Raw genomic sequence first — 21,901 nt, forward strand, 5'->3', positions numbered from 1 at the left:
ACTTCCTTTAGCTCTGTGTGTTCAGTGTGGTTAGTAACTAATCGGCAACCACTGGGGCACATCAGCCCATGCGGATGTGTTTAAACATGCAGTTCTCTTCATAGCCTCTAGGGGACACCTTCAAAAGTAAGTCGATCGCTATAGACTCCCTATGTTTAAAATGGCCATCTTTACAGCAGAAACAAGCATGTTTACAGCCTGGTACAAAAACAAAATCAGTCTCTACTCTTAGGGTATGAAAGGTTAAAGGCTTGGCTGTGAGTGACAGGTGGATGTTGTCACAGATCACTAGTCTAGGCATCAGCCCCCCACCTCAGTGTCACTCATGTTGCACCTTATTTCTGGATTAGCAGAGTCAAGGAGTCAGTCTACCATAGTCAAAATGGTGACGACCAGAGTCACCAAAAACACTACGGATGATGTGATGGAAGGCTCGTCTGATTTAAATTTTTAGCAGGAGAACATCCTGAACTGTCAAACTTTAGGAGGTTAGACTGCCAAGGATTTTCCAGCAAACGTTTATTATAATTACTTTGTTTGATGATGTAGTGTAGCCAATCACAATAAATTAAGATGCTACATCTCCCACACTGCCGGTAAGTCCTTTTTACACATAATTAAATCCAAAATGATAATTTATTGAAGCATATCTTATTTTATTTATTTTATGTTTTACGCCGCTGTCTAAATACTTTTTGTCTATATATTTGTCATAAACATGTCTCTGTTGTGTGGAGTTAATTGTAAATGGCTGACCTATGATGAGAACGGACAAGGTGAAGACACACACTGACTACTTGGAAAGAAATCACACTTCCATGTGCCACACAAACAGGCACACACACACAGGGCTGTGACGCCTGTCTCTGTTAACAGCAGCACTCATTAGAGAATCATTATTACACAGACAGACAGGGTCGCTCAAACACTGGGACACACAGAGACTACACTGGCCTGCAGCCTGCCTGTGTGCATTGTGTGTGTATGTTAATACACACTTGCCCACTGTGCAGGTTGTCTCATTATCTGTGGAACAGAAACACAGAGTTAGAGAAGCAGCTGATTTGTGCAGCCTACAACCTACCCACACACTATGTCCGCACACACACACACCTCAGTATGTGGTTCACACACTCTTGTACTGCAGCTGTCACATCTCATTGTCTGTTAGTCCTTCCTATGTTTGAACTGGCTGTAATGTAAAACAAGAAAAGGGTCTGCAATCATTTCCTTGCAGAAACAAAAGGATTCTGGCACACAACACACAGATGAGTACAATCCTTTGTGTGTTTTGTTCATGGATTTGTTCTCCACAGGGTGACAGGGTATAATTAGGGACAAAAAGCCCTGTGGGAGCATAATGATACCCAGCAACTTGCGCTCTCTTCAGATATAGGCAGGAGACATGGCGCTGGATGTACAGCAGGGGGACGTGTACCATTTTTTTAAAGTGTGTCCACAGTGGGAACAAGTTGCTGAGCCTCACAGGAACAAGTCGCCTTCAACATATGTAGCTGAAATACCAAAATAACCGTACTCTATTATTGGAAGATTTTAGTGATGGATGTTGTCATGTCATGTGAGTTTTTGTCTTGTACAGCCTTAACGGAAGGTACTATAGATCTCACTTAAACAGAATGGTATCATCACTCTGACTATCAGTCCACCTAAACTCCTGGCTGACCCCTTAACCACCACTTAATTAAAAATAATTGCAACTCTTGACAGAATACAAACATCTAATGTATATCTAACCTATTTTTGTACCAGACTATAAGCGTTTATTTTTGCTGTAATGTAATGTTGTCCATTTTAACATGGAGGTCTATGTGGATTGACTTACTTTTTAAGCCAGCCCCTAGAGGCCATAAGGGGACCTGCAGGTTCAGTGGTTGCAGCTTGGTCTGAACATTTTATCTAGGTTTAAACAGATGTTACAACTTCCTGGTTTTGACTTGGCCCTTCCACTAACAGATGACTACATGTCAACTGGATTGTGTTTCACTGTACAAGTAGGTCTCACTTGCCCGGGTTCTTTTTGTGTTTCATTAAATGGCAGGGTTAAAACAGCAGCCACTTTATTTTCACTTGACTAACAGAGTAAAGTGGTCATTTGTCTGTAAATAGGCAGCTTATTACTGACTCCAAGTGAGGCTGAGACCTGCTGCAGCCTGAATTTGTTTGTCTTAAAAATAATGCCTATCTATTATTATATCTGTACCTCTAAAGGGACACAAATTGTAGAGATTTATGGTATTAACTTTAGAACTTTAGTCTGTGAGGCTGCGGGACTCTCCACCTAGTGACACAGGACATCCGGCCATCTCATATTGCTGTGGTAAGAACCACAGTTTGTTGTGATCGGGTTGGGCATCAGCCCATAAATACCAGATGCCTGATGTTGTGCATTAACAGCTTTAGTCTCTGTTCTTTTATAGATGCTTTTGTTAAAGCTATCTGTTACTGTTAACAACCCAAAGCAGTTGAAAACATCCTTGTATTTGCGATAATGGTTGCTAAATGGTGGATAATGGAATCAAGCTGTGTTTATTGATTTTTGAAAGTGTTCCCACAATGTTGTTAATTAGCTGTAAATGTTAGAAATAGCTTGCAAGCAAATGAAAGTGCTGCACAAAACTACAATTTAACTATTTTACACTTGCATTTGAACATAATCTTTTTGGTAGACAACATGGGATGTTTATTTAGAAAAAAAATGCTATAGACAAGAGAAAACTGCTATATAAGTACTTTTGTCTTGTCTTCTGTTGTCTCACATATCATGGCTGTACGTTTAGCTATGATTCCAGAGCAAGCTAACAAAGCATTACCAGAGCTAAAAAAGGACATGTCTGCTTATGTTGAGAGGTCAGTTAGGAGATCAGGAGGTTATGTTGTTAACAACCAATCAAGTGCAAAGCAGAAATTTTTGTGCATGCAAACATGTAGCTAAAGAGAACGTTTGTCTGGTCTGGTTTTGAAGGTTTGCTAATGTTAGCAGTCTCACAATTGCAATTAACACTTCTAGAAGGAAATAACACTGATGTGAATCTAGTGTGTTAATATGCTAAAATTCGCTAATTGGGCTGAGCCCAAGTATTATAACATATCATTTGATGGATTGAAAAGTTTGTAAATCACAGAAAGCATTCTATCCATTCCCAAGGACGAGTAAGAATGTATGTAGACAATTTCATGGTAATCTGTCCAGCAGCTGTTGAGACAGAGTGTGGACCTAAGCAGACAGAATGACAGACTTAGCCATCCCTAGAGCCAAGCCACAAGCATGAAGAGGAGAAAATGAGATGAAGGATGCTTCCCTATCATGCTGTTAAGCCCCAAAATGTGTGAAAATCCTGGTCAGTGTCTCAGCTGCAGAGAGGTGTAAGAAGAAGAGAGGACAGAAGTTATCACTCCAGTCTGTCACCCTCCTCCCTGGCACTCTGGTTTACATGCCAGCAGTCCGAGCCAACAGATGCACACACTGGTTTGTCAGTCAGAGCAGATACAAACTCTCCTGACAGACACTCACTACACACTGCTGCTCTACTACTGGTGAGCAAACAAAAATAGTGTCACGTTTCTTTGGTGTGATTTGCCCTACGGTGTGAAAAAAATAAGATATAATCATGAATGAAAAGGAAGCAGAGAGAGCACAACAAAGGCATATCACACTGAGTCCATGTTTACAGTGTTTGACATGTTTGACAGTGAGGGGATCATGTGTTTGATAACACTGAGACAGGTATAGACTCTTGTGCAGAGATGGAATGACAGAAAGAAGTAGAACATTATATCAATTGTGTGATCATTTTTTGTCACCATCAGAAGAGCAGTCGCAACAAGAGCAGGATCTGTGATATCACAGTGTGGTGATTCCCCGGGAACCTGCAGCGTGGGCGTCTTTTTGTGTACAAACTACATCAAACTGGGAGATATTCTTTGAAATGTAGCCTGATAATGGCTCTAGATAAAGAAAGGGGATGTCACTGAATACAAACTAAGTACCTGCAGCTAATGTGATGGCAATTCATTCCACTGTTGTTAAGATTTTAAAAAGCAAAAAACACGGGCCTCAACTCATCCTGAGGATATTTCAGAAGTGTCTTTTAAGTCACCATTTGTCATCACAGACATGGTGGTGAAAAATGAAGCTAAAAACTAGAAATTAACACTAACAGTGCCATATGCCATCGCTGGTCTGATTACTTGAGTTCACACCATTTAATCCACAACAGCTGATGGACACAACTACAAACTGGCATGAAGTCAGAGAAGTTAAACATAAAACTAAAAAAAAAATAAAACTATATAATAGAAAATATGTGCATAGTAAATAAAGACCTAAGCTAATGACAGAAACACCTCTTCATCCTCTCCAAACTACAATCACTGTCCTGCAGTTAAACATTTTCACAATCATACATAAAGAGAAGAATTAAGTTTTTTAGCTGATTTATCTGATCACTTCGCCTGGCCTTGAGTTCAAGGTGTTGATTCAAAATACAAAAACACAGAATTAAAGAGGGTGTGTTTTGCATCACGCAGCTCAGATTGCATGCGCATACACATCTGAAAGTCCTGAACTCCTTCCTGAGCATATTCTACCTCTTAGATGAGAGAAGAGAAAGTGGACTGGAATTCAACCTGCACATTTGCTTCATGTAGATTTCTGTAAAAGGCAGATCAATAGGTAAATTGTAGTGACTCACCGCTGCCTTCTCCTGTTGAAGGGCCTGGGCAGCAAAACGTGCTACATGGTTGATGATTGGAGCGAAATTTGTTGGGCCGTAGAAGCGGATGTGAGGGAGGCAGGCAGAGTAGGCCTGGGCAATACCCTCCACACCTGGAAAAAGAGGACACGCACAGGTCTCCTTCAGCTGAGTAGAAATGTACTGATTTACCATCACCACCCACCTCTGTCAGGATAAAATATCATTTCATTTCGAGTCTCACAGTTTCAACAGTTGGCACTTAGGTGGTGTGCATTTGTCAATAAACACATTTGCATCCTACACATTTCAAATGCTAATGGTGCGTCAACAGAAGCAAATGCACCATATTAAAAAGAGGGTTTTCTTTGTGGTTCATTAAAGCTGCAGGATGCTGACATACAGTATCTTTCTTTTCTAAGTATGGCAGGTCAGAGTGTGTTAACTGCTTCTTACTCATAAACAAAACACTCATCAGGTATGCTAGCAGTTGTGTAAAGGTTCCTATGAGCGTAATTTAAAGGGGCACATTGTAAGTTAGTTTAAAAAACCTACTAGATGGGCTAGTCAATCAATTTCTTCAAGCGATTATTCTGCTCCAATAACCTGCACTATAGGGACAGTGGGAAACTGCCCCTACCACTCAGTTAGACAGAACCAACCCTATTATTGCACAGCAACAAAATAATGCTTGTTTCTTGCTGTGTGCCTACACCAATGTAATTACTACACAAATATGTGTAACAATAGCACAGCAAATTATGATGAAAGTGGCTTATGTATGTCAGTACTAATTGATAGAAACAACAGCAACCCCTTCTAAAGACAGGTCCTACTGCTTATTAAGCTCTTTCAACCTACTTTTTTTAATTGGAAATGTAACAAATATCCCACAAAGCAATACCAGAATGTTTATTATTAAAGTACCAGTGTAGCTAAGGCTGATGTTTGTGTTTCAAAGTCACAATAACTTTGCAGCCATATGTCTGTATATAAAAACAGCACTGCATTCCACTGTTCTTTTAATTTAGCTTTAATTATGTGTTGCCTCTAAATCAGAAGGCAGCAAACAATGCTATGTAATATAGTCATTGTTAAACTGGGAAAGCCTAGTAACCCCTATCTGTGCCTGCAGTTTGCTGGCAAAGGATGTGATCCCCAGGCCACAAAGAAGACAACAACCTGTGAGTATAGATTAGTGTTTTCAGGTGATTGTACTATTCGAAGAAAGTGAACAGAAAACGAAGGCTCCTGTAGATGATGTATACACATGTTTGGAAAGTATCCACATCATAAAATGTTGTAGAGGGGTTTATATAATCACAAACTCTACCTCAGTTTTAGCTGTTAAATGGTCTGCTTTAACGGGGGTTGCTGTTGTGTCTGTTGGGAGGTGTTTTTCTTATCCTGGCTTTATTGTGCATCTACCATGGCCTAACATGGCAAAGAAATCCCCCACAACTACCTTATTATCTACTGTTTAAGCTGCATAATCTCAGCCTAAAGCAGGGGCCAGGCCTCCAGCTTTTTCCTAGATTTGGTAGTGAGGGGATGTCTTAAACCTATGGCTTAAACTTAACCCACCTATTAATCCAAGGGTCTACTGGCCACTTCGAAAGAGCTCCAGCCATATACTTTAATTCACAGACTACCTGTCAGCTAAGGAGGTTGACACCAGTCTGAAAGCAAAATAGTTCTCTATGCAGACTAGAAGCTGCACTGACTCATGGGTTTGCATGCCAACTTTAGTTTATCTTTATTGTCTACATAACATAGCAGATTTTCTGTTAATATTTTTGTACATTTTTAGATGTTTTCAATGACCTATCCTTACAAATCAAGCTTCATATATATTATATTCATATTTGTATGTTTTTTTAATGTCAACATAAGTGTATGCCAAGCCAGTATTGGTCAGATATCAGTGTACCTACACAGTAACTCACCTGAACAAAAGGGATTAGTGGGATTAAAGTTGATGGCAAATTCATGTGACACCTAAAGAGACAACAGACATGAAATCAATGTGCATCCTTCACTACACTGTAAAATATTGTCACTGTCCATTTCTTACACACCACCTCCCCCCTCCCTTCATCTCTGTGTACTGCTCTATTCTTTGTCCCTTTCATCAGCTCAGCGCCATGGCAACACAGATGGGTTGACAGTTGCATAATCATCTGAATATGCATGTATAATGCTTACAGTTTTATCTCATGTGTGTATGTGTGTGTCTGAAAAATGCAGGTATTATACTGTAAGTTTGCAAATGACAACTTATCATTCTCTCTCTCTTTGCCACACACATGTATCACACACACACACACACACACACACACACCATCGCCATACCTTCCAGTCTGGTGGGAGTTGGGCTCCAAAACCCAGAGCAGGAAACATTTTATCACTGAAGAGGAAACCATGACAACAGATTGGACCATTAGTTAAACCTTTTTTTTCTCATACAAATTCAACACGCTAGATTTAGACCACAGTGGAAATCCTGTTACCTTTTTTATATAGTAATTTAGAAAAAAAGCATGCAGAGAGCTGGTGCAAAATAAAGCAGCATTGTGGAACAGTTTCTCACTAAGAAAAGAAAGACTGCATTATTGGTGGTCTCAAGTCAAGAGACACATTTTCTGCTCATAAAATAAATCAGGAGACATGTACAGTGATGCTTGGGTAGCTGATTGGGTTAAGAGGTTTTAAAGCCGCTGTAAAAGTCAGTGCTGAAATATCTGAGCTGTCACTTATGTTTGTACACTGGAAATCTTTTGAGCCCATCTCTGCTCAGCATGTGCATGTCCAAACCAACTAAACACCAAACCGAGCTTTAAATACTCACGTATCATAGTCCTGTATGATTTGTCCTACAGCTAAAATGGCGGCGAGGTACTCGTTGCTGCCCAGCGGGTTGATGTAATGGAGGGAGGATGGCTCTCTAGGATTTCCATTAGACGCTGTGAAATCAATACCAACCTATTGGAATACAAAGAAGTGTAAGCTCTGTGCTCATCTTATTAGCCTGTGTGGAGCTCACAAACCATGTTTTGATGCTTGTAACATGACTTGTTGATTGTAGAAGCTAAGAAATTAGGCTAAGTGTTAATTGCACGTTACCTTGCGACCTCTAGGGGCTAGATTCAAAGGTGAGTCAATTGTGGGCGTGACTGCTTTAAATGAATGCTGAGTCACAACACAAGTGGCTTTCTTCGGCAACTACCTGCATGAATCAACTCAAGGAATCAAGGAAAGAAGGTTTCGTGGATGTTTGAGGACAAATAAAAGACTGTTTACCAAAGACTGAATGGCCTGAAACCACACACATGTATTTTTAACACAGATGACCACAGGGTGACACTGCAATGACATACAGTATACACAAATATGAGCACAGATGCTTTCAACACATGCAGCCAGAGTACAAAAAACAACACACAGAAAACACAGCCTAATATAATATGAGATTAGGAGTGACAAGCTTTTCCTCAGGCGTTCAACAGCATTTTGTGCGTTGACAAGAACCCGACCCAGAATCTCCACCCCCTCTCCTATCAGCTCCTTTAGTAAGGACAATGACCGAGATAGAAGAGACAGAAAGAGGGGGACAAAGTACAAAGGTTGTAGATGTGTGAGAGCAATAGAGAAAATGTGGAGACAGAGTTTAAAGAGCAGCAGGAGTGATGGACATGGAGATGCAGGGTGACAGAATTAGGGTGCTGCAGTGTATTTTGCATGTGATAGTCCTGTAACAGTTTTAGGCATACAAATGGGTATATTCTTATCCATCATTGTCACTAAAATCAGGGATCATTCTGCAGCCTAAACATACAAAGTACTATCCTCAGAGACAAGGAGACCAGACATTCTCTGACCCTCACACAGCCCTGATCTCCACGTCATCAGTCAGTGTTAACATGAACACATATTTTTATTAGAAATTCTCACTATACATTTGGCAGCTCAAACCTGCTCACACTATTGCACAAAGATTCCTATATAGCACAGGGAATCATGTAAACAAATAACGTATAGATCGTAGCACAGATATCCAATGGTAACACATGGAGCTGTCCATCCACGCAGTAAACAGCAAAATGATATTATATCTATTATCATATCTAGCGAGTAAAAATATTTTCTTTTTTTTTGGTCTGAGCAGTTCACACATCATACTAGGGTGGTGTGGGTGAACACTGTCCACTTACCATTTTAATGTGCTGGCTTAACTTGTATCTAAAGTGGGTCACCATGGCAACAGAGATGTCTCTGTTTACAACATCAGATTCAAGTGACTTCATAATTTCTTTCACCCTGATTGGAGAATATGATAACGCTGATGAGCAGGAGGAGATAAGAACAGAATAATTATATCAGTTTGAATATGTCACACCACTGCATGCCTTCCACTGATCTTACTGACAGTACAAATGATCTGCTCACATCCCACTCACGATTGCACTTAAATATCATCCATATTTTACTGTTTGGAATCTTGTTGGAATGACATTAGTTATCAGGCTATTACTCAAAAGGCAAATCCTATTTACTTCATTAGAAGCTTATGGGATATAATGATTGTTCCAGCTATCAGCCAAACCCTTAGGTTTTACCAGGGAAACAGTTATGGCTTATGAAATGATTCTCAAATGTCCTCTAATTCCTCTGAGTGTATTTCAAACTACCACACTGTGTTGGAGCTTCCCTCCTTTTTATCAAGAAGCAAAAGCTGTGAATGTGCTCCTTCACAAGCTCTTGCCTCCTTTACCCAGAGACAGCTTAAATGTTCAATGAGAACCAGGTTGCACTTTCAGAGTTACTATAATCAGTCAAACCACAGCAGAGGAAACACTGCTCCTGGTCAGGGATTCCACAGAAAATAGCTAGGTTTGCATTATAATTAAATAGGTTATGGTTCTTAGGTCAGAAATTAATGATGTGTGAGATTTTTAAAATGATGTCAGCTATCCTGCATAGACGTCACTGCAGACAGTATTTTTCCATATATCAGTGACGTTTCATTTTGCCCCCTGGTATCTGTTGATTTTATGTACGCCCAAACTGCCATTTGAGGGCACAAGTTCATCCCCAAACTATTACAGCATTTTTCCTCCAGTGCCCTCTTAGCTGACAGACGTTATTAGTTTGATGGCTGTGAATTCGACAACAGTGGGAGATTCTGTTTCCAACTTATTCCTCACCTCGAGCTATTAGTAATTGCGAAAACACACTTAGACAAAACACAACATAACAAACACGCAGCCTCAACAAGCCAGTACACTGCATTGAAATGAACCCGACGGAGCAACATCTCATTACTGTACGTTTCAGAGCAGCAACGTGGCACAAAACGTCTGTGGCCACCCCACACTTGCTGATTCCACTATTACGCTCACATAACTGGCATTAATGGATGGGTTTTCTCAGCTGTGCTGTGTCGAGAATTAGCCAGCTCTCATTCTGGGACCTCTCACATTCATTTGCAGTTACAGAGCTAGATAGATGGATGGTGGTGTTGAAATTATTTTGTCTCACTCTGAGGTGATAAAGAGACAACTAGAAACTTTAATCCACAGCCAGATTTACTGTGGAAAAGTCAATACTCTGTCTGTTGATTGAATACCACTGTGTGCGGTGACTCTCTGTGGTTAAAGTCATACGTAGAGAGGATTGAAGCAAGGCGTCTGGACTTGTAGAGTTTTCTAGAAGACGTTTCGCTGCTCATCCAAGCAGCTTCATCAGTTCTAACTGTTTGGTGGGGAAACATGGTTTATATGTGGTTACAGACCTATGTGGGTGGGTCTGGGTAAAACTTAAAAAAACTTAAAAACAATAGCACTAAATGTTTCCATACTTACCTGTGATGTTCTGGCTGACTGGGCCAGGTGTGTCTAACGACTGGCTAATGACTATGAAACTGCCGGAGGGGGACTGGTTGACAGCCCTTTGTTCTTACTGTGAGTATGTGCAAACTTCCTGGGAATGGATGGAATCACTGCATTGTATGTGGTAGAAAGATGATGTCTGAGGCCACCACCTCTGTTAAGGGAAGGTTTTTCCAGCTTAACATAGATGGCTTCCTTGACTCCTCTTTCATACCACCTTTCCTCCCTGTCTAAAATGTGAACGTTGTTGTCCTCAAAGGAGTGTCCTTTGTCGTAGCTGTGATCTTGTCTGCTCCGTGGTGACCATGAGAGCGTCTATGGTGAAGTTGATCTGTCTGGCTAAGCATTTGGCTGAACTCCTGACACCACTGGTAGGTGACACACCACATCACATCCACAACTCTCAGGACTTTGTGAACAAGGTGGAGAAGATCCAAATGGACCCAGATGACACCATGGTCTCATTTGATGTCACCTCCTTGTTCACCTGCATCCCTACATCAGAAGCCACAGAGATGGTAAGGACGTGCCTCACACAAGACACCACACTCAAGGAGAGAACCAACCTAACGCCAGACCACATCTGTGACCTGCTGGACCTCTGCCTGACCACCACTTATTTCCAGTACAATGGGAACTTTTACAGACAGAAGCACGGCTGTGCGATGGGATCACCTGTGTCTCCTATTGTGGCCAACCTCTACATGGAAGAAGTGGAGAGAAGAGCCCTGAGTTCCTATCCTGGAACCACCCCCACCCACTGGTTTAGATATGTAGATGACACCTGGGTCAAAATCAAGACCAACGAAGTGGAACGGTTCACAGAACACATCAACCCAGTGGATAACAACATCAAGTTCACTCGCGAGGACACCAAGGACAACAATCTGGCCTTCTTGGACTGCACAGTACATATTGAGGAGCCTCAATGTGGAAGTGTACAGGAAACCCACACACACGGACCAGTACCTGTTGTTTGATTCACACCACCCACTGGAACACAAACTGGGAGTCTTCAGGACCCTGCAGCACAGAGCACAAACTGTACCAACCAGCTCAGAGGGGAAGAAGAAGGAGCAACACCACATCAGGAAGGCCCTGCAAACATGTGGCTACCCGAAGTGGGCACTCATCAAAGCCACAAAAACAAGACCCCCCAACAACAAGAAGAAGGACAACACCCGGCGGAGAAAGAACATCTCCATTCCATATGTGTCAGGAGTATCAGAGAAACTCCGCAGGATCTTCAACAACCATGACATCCCGGTCCATTTCAAACCTATGACAACACTGAGACAGAAACTGGTTCACCCGAAGGATAAGATTCCCAGGGAGAAACACAGCAATGTGATATATGCAGTCCAGTGCAGTGAGGAATGCTCTGATCTGTACATTGGAGAAACTAAACAACCACTCCACAGAAGAATGGCTCAGCACAGGAGAGCCACCTCCTCAGGACAAGACTCAGCTGTTCACCTCCACCTCAAAGACAAAGGACACTCCTTTGAGGACAACAATGTTCACATTTTAGACAGGGAGGAAAGGTGGTATGAAAGAGGAGTCAAGGAAGCCATCTATGTTAAGCTGGAAAAACCTTCCCTTAACAGAGGTGGTGGCCTCAGACATCATCTTTCTACCACATACAATGCAGTGATTCCATCCATTCCCAGGAAGTTTGCACATACTCACAGTAAGAACAAAGGGCTGTCAATCAGTCCCCCTCCGGCAGTTTCATAGTCATTAGCCAGTCGTTAGACACACCTGGCCCAGTCAGCCAGAACATCACAGGTAAGTATGGAAACATTTAGTGCTATTGTTTTTAAGTTTTTTTAAGTTTTACCCAGACCCACCCACATAGGTCTGTAACCACATATAAACCATGTTTCCCCACCAAACAGTTAGAACTGATGAAGCTGCTTGGATGAGCAGCGAAACGTCTTCTAGAAAACTCTACAAGTCCAGACGCCTTGCTTCAATCCTCTCTACGTATGATGACCTGGATGACTGAGAATCTTCATCAACATCTTAAAGTCATACATTTATTTTAATGTGAAGGGAGTGAGCTTTCATTGGAAATAAGTAACTGTTTATGCAAATGTACAGCTTCGGAAAAACTTTTATCATCATGCCATTATTTATTTATCAGAAATGAAGCCAAAAAGAAAAATTGTGTTCGTACTGCATCAGTTTGTGTTCCTGCGAGTTAATTAGTTGAGCTGCAGCAGGTGCACATGGTGTACAGACCTCTATAAAAACAGATGTTTTGACAGTTTGCTGCTCTGGAACATTCAGGTGTGTGTTAACACAATGACAAGAGAGAAAGACATAAACAATGGTGTTAGAGAAGCAACTGATGCTGCACACCAATCTGAAAGACTTTAAAACCAATTTAAACTATTTGGAGTTCAACGTTCTACAGTGAGAAAGATTATTCACAAGTGGATGTCCCAGCTACCACCCCATGATAAGAGAAATATAAAAAACCCAAGAGCTACACACGTCAGCGCCTACAGACCTCACTGAGCATGCTCAGTGTTAATGTGACAGCACAATTAGAAGAAGACTGAACAAGTCCAGTTTGTTTGAAGGGTTACCAGGAGAAAGACTCTTCTGTCTAAAAAGCGCATGGCAGCACAACTGAGGTTCACTAAACTGCATCTGAACAAAGAACAACACTTATCGAACAATGTCCTATGGACAGATAACACCAAAGTGGAGTTGTTTGGTCTTAATGCTCACCACCATGTCTGCTAAAAACTAAACACAGAAACATGTTATACACACTGTCAAGCACGGTGGTGGAGGACTGATGATTTGGACTTGTTTTACAGCTACAGGACCTGGACACCTTGCAGTCATTGAGTGGACCATTAAAGTTATATACCACTACAATCAGATGATTTTTACTATGTTACCATTTATTATTAGAACTTTTTAACATGACATGATTTTCAAGAAATCCACCTTGCATTGACTTTTGGGGCGAGCTTCAAGAAGCCATTCAAGAACTTACAGTGTCTTGCACCTATTGACTTGTACAATGAGTTATTTAGTCATTGGCAAACTATAAGAATGCTTACCTATCGACATTTTAATAAGTAAAAATATGCAAAAATATGCATTAAAAATGCCCCATGTGAAATACAAATACCATATCCCTCTTTGTGATATTGCAGAAGGCAAAATGGGCACTCTACAGTAGGTGGGTAATGTCTATGTGTACTATCAGTAAAATCAAAGCTCCAAAACAAAATGATTGATGTAAAAATGATGTTTGTGGAAAGCTGCAGGGAGCCTGTGTCAGATTTTATATTGCTGCTCTGCTATAATTTATGTTGATATGCATGATGTATTTCCTTGACGTGATGTGATTTCTCCTCTTTCACAGTGACAGGTTGGTTGTACTGTGATAAGCTCACACCTCTGAACTCTTCTGCTGCGGTATGTGTGTATGATGTATGCTCTCTATACATTCTAACACACTGCTCTCCGCTCCTCACCACCAAGTTGTGCTCTACACAGCTCTGAATCATATCCAACACAAGATATGAATAATAGCATCATTCTGTTGAAATGAGCCTTTCTGCGGTAGCTGGCTGTCTCTGTTGTTGTGTTGGAGTGTATAACAGTGAAATGTTGTTCTCTCCTCCAGCTCCTCCAGTCCTGAGGAGAGACTTTCCCCTCCTGAAGATTAGGATTAGAGCCACACTAAGTCTGATTGAACACCGCAGAGCGGCTCCTTCTGCATGCGTGTGCGGGTCTGTTTTGTGTACACACTCTGTATGTGTGTGTGTGTATGTAAAAATCGGAACATATCTGTGTCTGTGTATACGTGAGAAGATGTCATCTGTGACTGAGCGTCTGTGTGAGATTATGTATGTTTAAATCAGTCCCTGTCTGTAAAGCACTGGAGGTGTCTGTTTGAAGATATTCTACGCGTGTGCACACACCTTCGGTGCGGGTCTTGTTCAGAGTGCAAAAAGCATGTGTGATAACATGTCTGTGTGACATAGATACTACGTGTGCAACTGTGATGTTTTGAGTAGTTTAAACAGATGAGAACGCAGGAGAGAGAGAGAGAGAAGAGGATATTACATGTTTTGTGCTCACATGTGTGTATGTTAATCAGCTTGTAAGCAGGAGAAAGGAAGTATGTGTGTGTGTGACAGAGTGTGACAAAAGGCAGAAGATTAGGAGAGAGCAGTGAGGATTTAAGTGTTATCATCCTGCCTTAAATTTGCTTTACGAGAACAGAAAAATGTTCACTGCACTGCAACTCAATAAGCTGAGTGAGGAAATTACTAAAAACATTTACCTGCTGCCTTTTTCAAATATTTCTATTTTAACACACTGTTGTGGACATTTGCGTTTTTAGCAGCGTCCTGATTCACACTCAGCACTGAAAAGTTTTCACGGCTGAGAGCTACCCAGCCTGAAGACAGAGAGGAGAGTGTTTCTTATTTACCTCAGTCATCCAACAGAGAGCGGGTTGGATACAGATGGCTCTAACAGATGCAGATCTTAATGCTCATCTCCGTGGGAAAAGTCAGATTGATTTCATGCGTCTCCAAAACTATGAAACATTCTTGTCAAACAGCAAGATCATTAGCTGAAAAGTGAAACCAAAGAGCTGCAGTACCTCATGTGGCCACTTCAGGCTGGCCCCAAAAATCCTAATCCTAACCTTACAGCATCCAAGAAAACATCATCAACACTTCATAAAAACAGAGAAATGTAATATTCTCTGTTCCCACTTTTCCCACCCTTAGCCTACTACAAACATTGTCATCAACTGCACCAACCGTCACTATGGCAACAACAACTATTGTCTTTGCTTTAAAGCCTTATTTATAGAAAAGCCTATAGAAAGCCTGAACAATACACTATTACTTGTAGTGACGAATAATCTGGAGATTTTAGTATCATTTTGTTATTTAAACTGTAATAAACCTCCAATTATTTGTAAGGTCCACACATGTTGATATGTGTGCACTATTCAGACTATACATATGGACCAAATGCACCCAGTGTAGTATATGTAAATCTGTTTAATACAAACATTTTTTCTAGTTCTATGATTATTCATTTCGCTCGTCTAGCGACAGGTGCAGCAACTGCGGCAGTGAGTTAAACAGCACTCATATGGATAGGTTCAACTAGAACAAGCTTCTTCTCCATTTTCAAGATTACCATGGTGACATGTCACATATGTTGTTTAAGTGACTAAATATTTTCCAAGTACAAGTGTTTAGTCGGGCCAAAAAGATGCTGCTTATAGTCCAAAGTGGGAACATGGTTTTAGACTGACCATGCAATCCACACATGACTTCCTTTTCAAACTGGTCTACCAAACGCAACACATACCCCATGATTGGTGCTTTTAAATATAAAATCTAAATATCCAGTGTTTTTAGTTTAATCTATATTTTTAGATATACATTTAGATATAATTTTAATTGTTTTATACCTAGTGTTTTAATTTTACTGTTATTATTATTATTATTATTATTATCATTACTATTATTAATTTTAACTTTGTGCTCTGTAAGGTGTCCTTGAGTGTCCCGAAAGACGTCTATTAGGGATGGGCGGTAAATATAATATTTATTCTGATAATTTCACATAGACGGTAACGATAAATATGACTAAGCTTTTGAGCTACATTTTTGAAATGTTTGATGGTTTTTTGTTAATGTTGTGCTCATAAGTTGTCCTGTGCGCACAACATAAGGTTTATTTATTTATTTTTGTATATTGCCAATGTCCCTTTAGCGGCTGTGTAGAAATGTGAAAGGCGCTCCAGTCTTTATTTAAAACATTCAAGGAAAAAGTACACTGAAACTTTTCTGTTTCACTGCCTTCTGCCATTGCTGTTGTTGATCTGAGCTGCACAAGTGATGTTATTGCCATTATCGCAAGTTGGTAAATTCTCACTGTGTGAGATTTATCCTTGCAGTATATCGTGAGTGGTAAGGGCGCCCATTCCTAGCACCTATAAATATTTTGCATTATTATTATTATTATTATTCCAACAAAACGTGGAGAGGAAGGGAAAAAACAGCATTGTATTGTTGTGTTCTCTCCTTGTGTGTGTGTGTGCTTCATCCAGGATAACAATATTACAGCTGAATGTGTGCCGATCGTAAAAAGGCTCTCAAAAAAAAGGCACTGATGCCTCTCTCTCTCTCTCTTTCTCCCTCTAGGAAAATTGCAGTCTCTGTCCCTTTCTTTCTTACCTGCTTCTCTTCTGTCTCACGTGTTAATCTCACATTCATTTCCACCACTTGTTTCTCACAATATACCATTACTCCTCTGCTCATTTTATCTCCCTGTCCCTCATACTTCTCCTTTCTGTTTGTAAACAATAGTGATCCAGCTGCAACCCCGCAGATGAAAATAAAAAATAGAACAATATGAATGTTTTCTATTCAGGCACAGAATTCAGGAAGATGTATCTCATTACCACACTGTAGGAGAAGCAGCAAAAAGACATGCATGCTAAAACCGTACTTACTGTAAACATGAGCTGGCAGCCTCCCAGTATGTAATCCAGAAAGGTGTAGTCCCTCGTAATCTGGACACAAGAAAGACGTTTTTTTTATAAACAACAGCACCTTTTCATCAGAATGGCTTTTAAAATTTTATTAACATGACTAACAGCTTGTGTTTTTGTGTTATAATGCACCACCACCACCGGAGCGTCACTTATTATCCTGTTTGAGCACAATTTCCACTCCACTTACGATAAAAGTTTAGTGTGGATTTTACTCTCATTAGTGTAATTCCTTTCAACAGCTAACAAATATAATTAGTATATTAGTAATTCCCATGTTCTGTTCATTACTATATATAATCATGATTGTGAATGTGAAAGAAGAAAAAGAATCAACTATGAAAGATTGTCATCATCCACTCACAGCTTTAATGTCAATCCAATAAGCATCCAAAGACTCAGTGTAATGTGTCCTCTGTGGGTCTCCGAGCTACTGCACTAATTAGTTATTCAACGGGAGTTATGCACACCCAGTTAGGAGTGCGTCAACCGATCAAAACTGCAATTCACTGATCGAGTGTCAGGATGGGTCTGTAAGACCTGATGAGAAATGGAATGATTTGTGCCATGAGTTATTTTTGTTCCTCTGGCTGTTTCAACAGATATTTTAAGTAAAAGATTAGAAAAAGATTTCCTAAGTAGCTTAAACTGCCTTGAAAGTGATGCTTTGTAATCCATCCATCCATCTTCAACCGCTTATCTGGGGCCGGGTCGCGGGGGCAGGGACACCCCTCCTTCCCTCCCCAGACACTTCCTCCAGCTCCTCTGGGGGAATCCCGAGGCGTTCCCAGGCCAGCCGAGAGACATAGTCTCTCCACCGCGTCCTGGGTCTTCCCCGGGGCCTCCTCCCAGTGGGACAACACCTCCCCAGGGAGGCGTCCGGGAGGCATCCGAACCAGATGCCCGAGCCACCTCAGCTGGCTCCTCTTGATGTGGAGGAGCAGGGGCTCTACTACGAGCTCCTCTCGGGTGACTGAGCTTCTCACCCTATCTCTAAGGGAGCGCCCAGCCACCCTTCGAAGGAAACTCATTTCGGCCGCCTGTATTCGCGATCTCATTCTTTCGGTCACTACCCAGAGCTCATGACCATAGGTGAGGGTAGGAACGTAGATTGACCGGTAAATCGAGAGCTTCGCCTTCCGGCTCAGCTCCTTCTTCACCACAACAGACCGGTACAGCGACCGCATTACTGTGGAAGCTGCACCGATCCGTCTGTCAATCGATGAAGCCAACAGGACAACATCTGAACCGGTGACAAAGGGCGGACAAGATGCCGCGAGGGACACGGTCGAACGCCTTCTCCAAATCCACAAAACACATGTGGACTGGTTGGGTGAACTCCCACGAACCCTCCAGCACCCTGCGGAGGGTATAGAGCTGGTCCAGCGTTCCGCGGCCAGGGCGAAAACCACATTGCTCTTCCTGAATCCGAGGTTCGACCATAGGCCTAATTCTCCTCTCCAATACCCTGACATAGACTTTCCCAGGGAGGCTGAGGAGTGTGATCCCCCTGTAGTTGGAGCACACCCTCCGGTCCCCCTTTTATAAAGAGGGACCACCACCCTGGTCTGCCAGTCCAGCGGCACTGCCCCCGATTGCCACGCAATGTTGCAGAGGCGTGTCAGCCAAGACAGCCCCACAACATCCAGAGACTTAAGGTACCCAGGGCAAATCTCATCCACCAGCTTTTTGACTACCTCTGCAACTTCAGCACAGGTGATAAACGAGTCCACCACTGAGTCATCAGCCTCGGATTCCATAATGGAAGGCGTGTTGGTGGGATTGAGGATACCCTCAAAGTACTCTTTCTGCCGTCCAACCACCCCCTCAGTCGAGGTCAACAGCTCCCCACCTCCACTGAATACAGTGTTGGCAGAGTACTGCTTCCCCCTCCTGAGGCGCCGGACGGTTTGCCAGAATCTCTTTGAGGCTGACCGATAGTCCTCCCCGAACTCCTCCCAGGCCCGAGTTTTTGCCTCTACAACTGCCCTCGCTGCAGCACGCTTGGCCTGCCGATACCTATCAGCTGCTTCAGGAGTCCCACAGGCCAACCAGGCCCGATAGGACTCCTTCTTCAGCTTGACGGCATCCCTGACCTCCGGTGTCCACCACCGGGTCCGGGGATTGCCGCCACGACAGGCACCGGAGGCTTTGCGGCCGCAGCTTCGGACGGCCGCATCGACAATGGAGGTGGAAAACATGGTCCACTCCGACTCAATGTCTCCAGCCTCCCTCGGAATCTGGGTGAAGCTCTCCCGGAGGTGGGAGTTGAAGATCTCCCTAGCAGAGGGTTCGGCCAAACGCTCCCAACAGACCCGCACAGTACGTTTGGGCCTGCCGGGCCTGTCCAGCCTCTTCCTCCGCCAACGGATCCAGCTCACCACCAGGTAGTGATCAGTTGACAGCTCAGCCCCTCTTCACCCGAGTGTCCAAAACACAATGTCGAAGATCAGATGACACGATTACAAAATCGATCATTGACCTCCAGCCTAGGGTGTCCTGGTGCCAGGTGCACCGATGGACAACCTTGTGCTCGAACATGGTGTTCGTTATGGACAAACCATGCCCAGCACAGAAGTCCAATAACAAGACACCAATCGGGTTCAGATCAGGGAGGCTGTTCCTCCCAATCACGCCTCTCCAGGTGTTACTGTAACTGCCCACGTGGGCGTTGAAGTCTCCCAGCAAGATGACAGAGTCCCCGGTTGGGGCGCCATCCAGCACCCCTGCCAGAGACTGTAAGAAGGTCAAGTACTCTACACTGCTGTTCGGCGCATACGCCGAAACCACAGTGAGAGACCTCTCATCAACCCGAAGGCGCAGGGAGGCGACCCTCTCTCATACTGGGGAAAACTCCAACACATGGCAGCTAAGCTGGGGCTATGAGCAAGCCCACACCAGCCCGCCGCCTCTCACCATGGGCAACTCCAGAATAGAAGAGAGTCCAACCCCTCTCAAGGAGTTGGGTTCCAGAACCTGAGCTGTGCGTGGAGGCGAGCCCGACTATATCTAGTCGGTACCGCTCGGCCTCCCGCACAAGCTCAGGCTCCTTCCCCCCCAGCGAGGTGACATTCCATGTCCCCAGAGCCAGTTTCTGTGTCCAGTGGTCAGGTCGCCGAGGCCCCCGCCTTCGACTGCCACCCAATCCACTATGCACCGGCCCCTTATGGTTCCTCCCACCGGTGGTGGGCCCATGGGAGGTTGGCCCCACGTCGCTCCTTCGGGCTAAGCCCGGCCGGGCCCCATAGGGAAAGGCCCGGCCACCAGGTGCTCACATTCGAGCCCCAACCCCGGGCCTGGCTCCAGGGTGGGGCCCCGGCTGCGCCATACTGTTATTATTTTTCTTCTCATCTCGACTTAAACAAAGCTTTGAGAATCATTATCTGCTACCAAGCTTATTTTCCTAAATTATTCTACGACAGTACAAGAACTCCATGGGGAGATGTGCAACAAGGTATAAAAATCAATTTGATCTGAGATGTGGGAAACGCACCTTATATGTGATTGCACAGGTCTAATGTGCCAAGCTAATTATAGCCTAACAGTGAGAACCTTAAACAGTAATAATAAGAATCATCACCTAGATGCCAACAAAGAATGAACTAAAAATTTTCATCCATCCATTTTTCTTTTTCTCACCTTACAGGATTTGACAATGATAATTCCAGAGTTTTTATAGTTCTTCTTCTTCTTCTGTTTCTTGGGGTTGATGCAGTCAAACTCCACCTTTAAATGAGAGGAAATGACAGAAGAGGTATTAGTATCAGACAAAGGAAAAAGTTATCAAATAAGAGAAAAAAGAGGGAGTGGGAGTGTGTGTGTGTGTGTGTGTGTGTGTGGGGGGGAGGGGTGTTGAATGAAAGACTGTGGATCTTCATGTGTCCACTCGCTGCCTAGAGTCGTTCCAACTTGACTGTCAAACTCTGAGTTGTAGTATAAGCTCAGACATAGAGAATGCAAAAGGAAACCTGACAATAATGTATCAGAGTATGATTTATGATTTATGACAAAGATGAGTGGTGAGCTACAGTGTCCTTAACACTGAAGCCACATAGACATACACTTTTTGACAGCGATGGGTTTGATCAAAAGAGACATTGGAGACACACACACACACACACACTGCACAGACGCATGCTCTAAGTCAGCCAGTGACTCATATGACAGGTAGCTTTAAATGCCTTGTCGTGTTACAGGAGCTCAGCTAAATGCTGTTTTACATCTCAAAAGCACCTCTCATTTTCTCATCCTTCTTTTTTACACACTCTCTCCGTCTACATCCCCCTTCTCTCTATCCTGCCTGTCTTTATTTGCTTGTTATGTTGTGTGTGTCTCTCTCTCTCTCTCTCTCTCTCTCTCTCTCTCACACACACACATCATTACCACACATGAAGCGACTCAGTGGAGAGAACAAGTCATGAGGCTGCACATGCACAGAGCTGCTAATGAATGGACTGTGTTTGAACCCCTGCATCTTTATATCTTCAGCATACCAGAAATTTAAAAGTGAATACATCTCAGCAGTGTTGGAAATGCCAAATGCCAGCCTGAGTGTTCCAGCTTCATTGTAGACAGATGCAATTAAATAAAACTACTAAAAACAGAGTTTCAAAGTCAAACAAAGAACCCTTTCACAATTCAATGGAGTAAAGGGGCACATTGTAGAATCAAGGCCTTTGCACACTGTATCTGTATTCTTTGTCTAAAAATATATTTGTCCTCCGCATTAATTCATAAAGCACAAAGCA

At 42.7% G+C, this 21,901-nt stretch overlaps 1 protein-coding gene across 1 annotated transcript in view; it reads right to left on the reverse strand.

Annotated features, from left to right (window-relative positions):
* cpne2 (copine II) overlaps nt 1-21,901 on the reverse strand; it is a 38,986-nt gene that overhangs the window by 4,932 nt on the left and 12,153 nt on the right. Inside the window, exons 10-15 of the mRNA XM_028407684.1 lie at nt 20,793-20,879; nt 17,115-17,174; nt 7,561-7,694; nt 7,065-7,119; nt 6,659-6,710; nt 4,713-4,846 (exon numbers count right to left, since the gene is read on the reverse strand). Of these exons, the coding sequence (XP_028263485.1) occupies nt 4,713-4,846; nt 6,659-6,710; nt 7,065-7,119; nt 7,561-7,694; nt 17,115-17,174; nt 20,793-20,879 (522 nt within the window). The remainder of the gene's footprint in view (nt 1-4,712; nt 4,847-6,658; nt 6,711-7,064; nt 7,120-7,560; nt 7,695-17,114; nt 17,175-20,792; nt 20,880-21,901) is intronic.

The sequence above is a fragment of the Parambassis ranga genome, chromosome 6, assembly GCF_900634625.1.
Source record: "Parambassis ranga chromosome 6, fParRan2.1, whole genome shotgun sequence".
Taxonomy (NCBI): domain Eukaryota; kingdom Metazoa; phylum Chordata; class Actinopteri; family Ambassidae; genus Parambassis; species Parambassis ranga.